At 37.9% G+C, this 9,106-nt stretch overlaps 1 protein-coding gene across 1 annotated transcript; it reads right to left on the bottom strand.

The window, feature by feature from the left end:
• Nucleotides 1-3,396: 3,396 nt before the first annotated feature.
• Nucleotides 3,397-8,823, bottom strand: slc14a2 (solute carrier family 14 member 2). The gene is made up of 9 exons (XM_057319563.1): nucleotides 8,744-8,823; nucleotides 8,380-8,536; nucleotides 7,435-7,624; nucleotides 7,228-7,356; nucleotides 5,963-6,155; nucleotides 5,549-5,696; nucleotides 5,330-5,464; nucleotides 5,179-5,228; nucleotides 3,397-4,588 (listed from the first exon to the last, which is right to left on the bottom strand). The coding sequence occupies exons 1-9, from the start codon at nucleotides 8,765-8,767 to the stop codon at nucleotides 4,343-4,345; spliced, it is 1,272 nt and encodes a 423-aa protein (XP_057175546.1). The 5' UTR covers nucleotides 8,768-8,823; the 3' UTR covers nucleotides 3,397-4,342.
• Nucleotides 8,824-9,106: the final 283 nt, after the last annotated feature.

Raw genomic sequence — 9,106 nt, 5'->3', positions numbered from 1 at the left:
TATAACCTAATTATTAGAAAAACATTAAGATGAGAAAAGATTTGTGCATTTTTGTAATTTAGCTTTGAAGGGATACTTCACCCAAAATGAAAATGTTGTCAACATTTACTCACCCGAACTCATTTCTTTGTTCTGTTAAGAAAGACATCTTCAATTCTGGGACATAATTCACTGCCGTAGTAGAAAAAAATGGCATTTTTTTTGTTCTGTTTAACACAAAATTAGATATTTTGAAGAATTTAGGAAAGCAAACAGTTCTGGGCGATGTTTGACAACCCTTTTAATTTGTCCTACTATGGTAGTCAACGATGGCCTAGAGCTGAAAAATAGCTAATACTCTTCCAAATATCTTTCTTTGTGTTCATCAGAACAAAGAAATTTATTCAGGTTTGGAACAATTTGAGGATGAGTAAATGATGAACGAATTTTCATTTTTGGGTGAACCGTCCCTTTAATACTCAACATGCTTTTTATAGCAACTGTGTGAAAGAAAGACCTTTCAAATCGATTTCTTTACTTTGGTCTTTGCATGATGAGTTTTTCCCAGTAAATTATTTGTAAACCAAAACTGGCAGTTATCATGAAGCATAAAAATGTGAAATCAATCAGCTGTGCGACGTCAACAGGAACTCCTGATGATCCCATCATGAAATGTTCGATTCAGGGTTTAGATCCAGTATCTCACAGAAGTGAGTACACCCCTCACATTTTAGTAAATATTTTATAACTTTTTATAATAAAATTATGTCACTTCGCTACAATGTAAAGTAGTGAGTGTACAGCTTGTATAACAGTGTAAATTTGCTGTCCCCTCAAAATAACTCAACACACAGCCATTAATGTCTAAACCGCTGTCAACAAAAGTGAGTACACCCCTAAGTAAAAATGTCCAAATTGGGCCCAAAGTGTCAATATTTTTTGTGGCCACCATTATTTTCCAGCACTGCCTTAACCCTCTTGGGCATGGAGTTCACCAGAGCTTCTCAGGTTGCCACTGGAGGCCTCTTCCACTCCTCCATGACGACATCACAGAGCTGGTGGATGTTAGAGACCTTGCGCTCCTCCACCTTCCGTTTGAGGATGCCCCACAGATGCTCAATAGGGTTTAGTTCTGGAGACATGCTTGGCCAGTCCATCACCTTTACCCTCAGCTTCTTTTGGGGTCGTTATCATCTTGGAATACTGCCCTGCTGCCCAATCTCTCAAGCTCTGCTTCAGTATGTCACAGTACATGTTGGCATTCATGGTTCCGGTAGCACTCATGCAGCCCCAGACCATGACACTCCCACCGCCATGCTTGACTGTAGGCAAGACACACTTGTCTTTGTACTCCTCACCTGGTTGCCTCCACACACGCTTGACACCATCTGAACCAAATAAGTTTATCTTGGTCTCATCAGACCACAGGACATGGTTCCAGTAATCCATGTCCTTAGTCTGCTTGTCTTCAGCAAACTGTTTGCGGGCTTTCTTCTGCATCATCTTTAGAAGAGGCTTCCTTCTAGGACGACAGCCATGCAGACCAGTTTGATGCAGTGTGCGGCGTATGGTCTGAGCACTGACAGGCTGACCCCCCATCCCTTCAACCTCTTCAACAATGCTGGCAGCACTCATACGTCTATTTCCCAAAGACAACCTGTGGATATGACGCTGAGCACGTGCACTCAACTTCTTTGGTCGACCATGGCGAGGCCTGTTCTGAGTGGAACCTGTCCTGTTAAACCGCTGTATGGTCTTGGCCACCGTGCTGCAGCTCAGTTTCAGGGTTTTGGCAATCTTCTTATAGCCTAGGCCATCTTTATGTAGAGCAACAATTCTTTTTTTCAGATCTTCAGGTGGATATCTGTGCTATTATTATGGTGACAAAGCTTCTTAATTTACTTTAGATAAAAGTCTCTGTCAAATGCGTAAATAAAAAAATTGGTGGTGCATCAGGATACAAACGCAATTGTATGCATCTATAATGTTGTGTGTTTCTCACTAATTTGTTTTATCTAATACCTCCTGATCCATATCACACTGTATTTTCATGTACCCCTAAAAATACAATAACAAACTTGTAAGTTTATGTTGTAAAAGACCACCACTGGCCCAACGACGGAATCCAATGGCGTGGTTGAAGGGATCTCCTGTTCTGCTTCTCCTCAGTGTCTACTACATGAAGTTATTTAAAAACGGAATTGTTACAATTTGGTTCAATTTACATGACTCCGTGGTTAAGACCAATCTGACTCCAATTTTAATATAATATAAGTTATATGACATTTCCAGTGTATCTGTTGATCATAGTTAATTTTATCTGTAAATCTTTATACTTTATATATATATATACAGTATATAGTTATCCTTTCGTTTGGGATCTGCTGTCGCACAGAGTCTCACGCCGGCCGAGTACGTGGATCTCATGGTCACAAAACTGTTAATTCCGGGGAAACTAAAATCATTAAGTCTGGCCGCCCCATGCTTGCTCAGAAACATAACAATAGTTATTTTAGTCAGGATCATGCAACTTTCTAAGGCAGGTGATGAGTGGAATTCTGGTACATGTGAGCTTTAGTAAATGTGCCCCATTTGTAGTTTAAATCAAAACTCCAGTCCATCCTCCAAGTCTTCATAAATGATATGCACAGTATGAAATGAGTAAGCACTTTTCCACTGATCATGGCCTGAAGAGATGAAGGGGAGGGTAGAGGTGCGATAAGAAGAGGGGTTCGGTTCATGGAAATCAACTCCTGATGGGAGGTCAGGATATCATTCCTCAGGATCTAGCAACAAATGGGGTTTTATTGTTTTGTGTCCCAGCATCGCAAACAACCTTAGTTCTTAGCACTTTTCCAGCTGCCTTACAATGTTGTTCATTTATGAAAGGGACAACGTGTGTTTGCTGAAATTTCTACGGGTTGTTCTCGAATAATCTGATGTAATGCTGAGAATGTTCTCATGATCACATGGCTATGCAAAACAATAGCTGTCAATCAAAGAAATGTTAAAGAATATGATTAAAGGAAAGCGGCTGTGCATTAAAGATGAAGCAAATACTTTATACGTGCAAAAATATTTTCATAAGACAATCGAATACACCTTGCCATGATTTATTTTCTTAAAGGTGTGGTTTTGCTACCATTGTTTTAGATTTGACCTTATGTGGCCCTTTAATAACGTCATCCAGATTTCAATCTTTGCCACCCGATGCCAAACATTGCAAATCACCTGTGAAATTATTTCGATTTGGTACACTAAAAGTTCCTCTTCAGGACAGACTTAAAGGCCCGATTTATAACAGCTGACCGCATTACATAGCCTAAATATTATTTTATTTATTTTATTTTATGAAACCTTGCTACGCATATGGATTAACCGTTTTATAAAAGCAATAAGCCCCGCGAAGCAGTGGGTTAGAGTGCACTTTATTAGAAAGTCTTCAAAAGTGTATTCATATGAAAAATATAGTTATGTAAAATTTACAATTCGCCGTCAATTTATGGAAGTTTATAAAAGTAATTTTCCAAAAACACAAAACCATTATTACAGATGATTAAAACACTGACCAGTCGTCGAAATATACATTTCTATTCACATCCCTAAAGTACAGCATACATTACAAGAAAAAAACCATTTCTTAATCCAAGCAGGTGACACTGAAGCTAAAGGCATCTATAATACTGTGTGTACAGAGCTATTTGTTTTTGACGTCAATCATAGGAATGTTGGTCGCCAGCCAGATCTCATTTATAAATTGTTGAAATACGACCAAAAAATCATTTTAATTGCCAGTTAACATGCATTATTTTTGTTTGTGCATGCATTCATATTTTAATGTTGCTGCATTCGTTTAAAAAAAAGATTCCGCTTGTTCATTCAAAGATCTTTAAAAAACTACATAAAAATAGTGTTTCTGAAAAGTGACAAATATTTGACACTTGCGTCAACCGTTCACATTATAAATGGCAAAAACTCTAACACAGTAATGAAATGTATACTTCAGTCTGGTCCAGGTTTGTACTCTGTGTTATATTCTCTCAGTTAAGCCCATTGCACATTGAGTCCGAAATTTGCGTCCGAAATTTCCGCACGTTAAAAAATAAATACGACCTCACGTTGTGTCAATCACATTTACACACTGCCTCCGATATTTTCGTCCGTCATAAAAAATTCGGACTGGGTTCGATTTTCTGCGTTTTTCGCATCGGTCAAGCATTTTGAGTGGCCTTTCATAACAATTCAGAGACACCGTACAAACGAGAGCCAAATACGAAAAAACGCATACGAAAATTTCGGACTGTATGTGCAAAGACCTTTAGTGTCGTCCTTTTCCTGTACGGCCACAGGGTGCTCCTTCACACTATTCCACCGTGACAGATATTTCATCATCTTTCTTTAGCTCAGTGTCTTTCAATTGCATCTCTTGTGTTTTCTTCTCCTCACCGGCCCTCTCCTCTTTCTTCATCTTCCAGAAATATATCAGGTTTTTCTCAGGGTAGGTGACCTTAGCAAGAGGCAATTTATAAATGGCGCTGGTCTCCGTAGTGATCAAGAGGAATGTGAGGGCAGACAGGCAGAAGGGCCAGGTGCATGCTGGGAGTCCAAACTGTTCAAATAGATATACTTGAATTGTTTTTTTGTGCATTCTTGTACATTGTTTTCCCTAATAAGTATACTTTATCGAGTAAAGTTCAAGTACATTTTTAGGAATAGTAGTCTAGTTTTCTAGTAGCCTTTACTAATGTCAATGTACTAGTAGTGTGTGTTGTAAGTATAATGGACTAAATTGACCTAAGTGTACTTTAAGTGTAATAATATTAAGCTTTGAGCACACAACTACACTACAAGTGAAGTTATGTACTGTATACTAATAGTTTACTAGTTTAGTTTATGAAAGTACACTTTGAAGTACAGTATACTCTCAGTAAACTACTAGTTTAGTAGCTTTTATTCTACAAGTATACTTTTAAAGGTTTTTAAGTTGACAATGCTATCAATTACCTAGATATTTCAACTGTGTTCCTTTTTTTGACATATTTGAGAAATATCTTCAACTGTAGCCTACTTTAAGTACAAAGAATGGGGATGAAAGTATAAGAAGGGAGAAAGTATACTTATGTTTTGTTTAAAGAAGTATACAAATAGCGTACAAAAGAAGTATACTAATAAAAAAAGAATTGGGTGTGTGATACGTACAGTAGACATCACATTTGCTATCGCCGAGCCCAGGTATGCACAGAAGAATGCTAAAAAAGAATAAGAGTGTAATTAGTGTGCTTTGTCCGTGATTGAGCAAATTGCTGTTATGTAATCGGGAAGGACAGGAAATAGCTCATGTGTCACGTACCGCAGGCCACGGCCAGAAGATGTGTCTGCCACGTAAGAGCGTAAAACATCCCTCCGATCGCGATGCATGCCAAAACACAGTTATAACCCCATAAACCAAAGTAGATGTTCTCGAACGGTGCGGCCAGAGCAAGACCTGCCGTTTGTGGAACACGAATCAGCTTAAAAATGTGCTTTTATTTCAAATAGACCATTTTTAAATAGACTTCAGATGTCTTACCTGACACCATACCAACGGCTGATCCGATGGTAGCGTGCGCACATGTTATGGGTGAGGAGATAAACAAGGCAATCATGAATATCCCCCCCGTCCAGGGATTGTCACAGCCGTACACCTGTCCGATTCCCACAGGGATCGAGCGGAAAAGCTGCGCGAAAAAAAACTGTTTAAAAACTTTTAAACTAGGTGGCACGGAATGTGATGCAGGAAAATCTGGCATTTCTTGCTAGATTGAATTCCATAGTGACAGTTGCATCTTCTCTGCACGACCTGCTCTTTTCAATGCCATGTGACCTCTTCTGCCATCAAGATTTAGGACCTGTTGCATAATCGCTCGCTCTCTGTTCTGAAGTACAGCCAAATTCAAAAACAGCTTCCCCTTCGGAAATGCTGATCGTTTTCTTCACGTCTTACCTTCGCGTAATCCATCTGGGACCAGGTGATATTGGGCAGGGACGTGCGTGGCTGGATGAGGACCTGTGGGAAGTGGTGGTTGTAGTGTCCTGTGGCCACCATGTGTAGACACACAAGGATGTTAAACGGGAGGGTGAAAACAGGCAGGTCCCACCGACTGTTAATGGAGGCCAAGGCACTTGACACTATGGGGCTACAGAAACAAAACATAAATAATTGCTCATAATACACTGTACATGCGAAGTCCATGTAGGCAGCACGTGTGAAAAGGTCCTGGACAGCAGATAATTATAGTGTACTTATTGCAAAAGTGAAAAGGCGTTTACTTTTTAAAGAAGGAGGCAGAGAAGAGGAAATGTATTATTAGACAAATGATGAACTCATTCTCAACACTGAACAAAACTATGCGAAAGGAAGAATGAAAAGAATTGCCTGGGGTCAAATCTGGGCCATCACGCAAAACCACCAGAATGCCACTGGTCTACACTAGCAGTAGCAAATAAAAAAGTAATAATAAAAGATTTATATTATGTTATATTATATTATATTAGGGCTGGCTGTCAACCAATCGCATCCAGAATAAAATTTTATGTTTACATAATATATGTCTGTGCACTGTGCATATTCATTTTGTATTTATAAAAACATACACATACATGCATATGTTTAAGAAAAATGTATAAACATTTATATATCATTTAAATTATTGCTAAGTATTAATAAAAACATGTAAATATTTCCTAAATATGCATACATGTATGTGCTTATAAATCTGCGCAGTACACATACATATATTAGGTAAACACAAACTTTTACTCTGGATGCGTTTGACTGCCCTATATAATACACATTGTTATAAAATATAACTGTAAAACACCAAATTAAATTGTACTTGTACTTTAGACATTTTTATAAAATAGCATTGTGTAGTGTGCCCCTTGCAAAATAAAATAAAAGATGCCTTAAAATATTTTATATATTGTTAAAAAATCTTAATAAGCCATTTGTGCTTACATCACTTAACGAAAAAACACAATCTACATTTTTTACCGGTAGTTTTCCATCCACTTCCATGGAAAAGAACACTCGCTTAAATCATATGACACTAACTCGAGGAAGCCATTTACAACATTTACAAGTACAGTGATACAATTATCTAATTCAGAAGAATCTGAATACCTTTAAGGTTGGATCCTTATATTTTTTCTTTCATAATACAAATACAGTCATCTACAAAACGAACCGAAGAAGCAAAGCAAGCTTACCATGCCATTGACATGAAGATGTTTGGAAGAAGAAGCCACCAGTACCAGTCTCCTGCACTCGAGAAAACTGCCATCAGAAGGCCAACCAAGATTCCATTATATCCATAAAGACCCGCTGCGATAGCACCTCTGAGGACAATATAATAAACCCGAAATCAGTCATTCGGAACACCAGAATGCACCATTAAACATGTCAAATAAAAATACCTGTTCTGACAGAGGATGAGAGCAGAGATTGTTGCAAACAATGTGCCGACAAAACCGTTCAGTGCCCACCATCTGTTCTGAAGAATGAGTCCAGCAAAGATGATAAGTCCACTGAGAGGGTTATTCACAAACATCACCTGAGCCGCCCCACGCAACACCCAGTCCAAAATCTGCAGCATGATAAACTGACCTGCATGGAGCAAAAATGTCATGATCTACACTGTAAAAAAATGATTTGATAAAATTGTAAGGTTTTTTACAGATTTTTCAAAAACGTCAAATTACAGAGAAAGACCACACATTTCCAAGAAAAACAGTGAAAACATATCATTTTATGCATTATGTAATAACAGCTGCCAGAAAAATTCCATTTACATTCCAATTCCATTTACAGTGTCTAAAACCAGAAAATCTACATGGAAACTAAGCAATGCTTTCAGTAGTAACACAAAAAAACGAATAAAAAATACCTTTTCTATTTTTTAAATGATACTTCCCCATAAAAATAATATATCTTATATCTCTTTGATATCTTTTGTTATATCTTCTAGACAGAAATGAGATTAAACGGAGAGCAATCGGAAACTTTTGCTTAAATCTCAGGCATTTCTTCTAAGGGAACAGATCCATAAATCTCACAAATGTCTCTTTCAGTAGAGATCTCAACAACGTCACAAGCTAAGCTCAGATTCCACAGTCTGAAGTCAACATTACTCAAGATTTTATTATGAACTCAAACATTTCTCATCAAATGCAGATTCAGCACTTAGTACAAACATCAAAGACACTGAAAAATGAATCCACGTGCCTCTTTCCAAGCGTGTTTTGTTTTTTCAGTTGGGTGCGCACTCTTCATAATGTTTTTATAAGGAAGTGTCAGGACGTAGACTAAAATGATCAACACACATGCTTCGTTCTCAGTGTGGACTATTCTAGACCGTGTACCTTTCATCCATTCACCAAACGCTGTCATGTCACCGGCAATGTAAGAAATCCAATGGATGAGCTTTGCTTTTATCTTCTGATGTGAAGGTGCTTGTTTCCCTCGCTCCATGTGCTCCGTGCTTTCATCGACTAGATTTGCCATGAGTGGTTGTAGCTCCTGTAAATGTTACTTTTGGCTTCAATTATTTTCAAACTTAAATATGAATTAGGCAAAACGGGGCACAATGTTCTAATTGAAAGAATATCATTTATTTATTATTTTAATATTTGGTCATTGAATGCAATTAAATGTATATCAATGTTAATTAAATTAAACAGGAATTTTACTGATTTGGTGTGGTGGATAAAAGAGAAAGACATCTACCTTGGCGCGCTGTGTTTCAGGCATAAATCAGAGGAATATTAGGAGCAATATCTTCTATAAACCAGCAACGCTGAAGCAACACACAGCACATCTCTGAAGTTTTTATAGTACTGTACAGCACTGCTCCTCCCCTATTCATCCAGCGCTGATGGAATTGAAACATACTTATCTCATTCTCTCTACTGCAGTGGATCTCAACCTTTTTGACCTTAAGGCCACAATATTTGATGGCCCCCATTTACAACTTATCATCATTCTAGATCTTGGCCTTAAGCTGTACAGTGCTTTACAGATGTACAAACAAATGTATAAGAGCGCCTACGCAGAATTGGTGGTTACAAAGCATTTTTTATGTTTCTGTAA

Source organism: Triplophysa rosa, linkage group LG2, assembly GCF_024868665.1.
Source record: "Triplophysa rosa linkage group LG2, Trosa_1v2, whole genome shotgun sequence".
Classification (NCBI taxonomy): Eukaryota; Metazoa; Chordata; class Actinopteri; order Cypriniformes; family Nemacheilidae; genus Triplophysa; species Triplophysa rosa.
The sequence above is the reverse complement of the archived record's forward strand: the minus strand, read 5'-3'. Positions and strand labels throughout refer to the sequence as shown.

Coding starts and splice junctions, on each gene's coding strand:
- slc14a2 (XM_057319563.1), bottom strand. CDS start 8,767: ATGCCTGAAACACAGCGCGCCAAG. Junction 7,625..8,379: donor GTTTGGTGAATGGATGAAAG/GTACACGGTCTA, acceptor TGCTCCATGCAG/GTCAGTTTATCATGCTGCAG. Junction 5,465..5,548: donor AGCCGTTGGTATGGTGTCAG/GTAAGACATCTG, acceptor CACAAACGGCAG/GTCTTGCTCTGGCCGCACCG.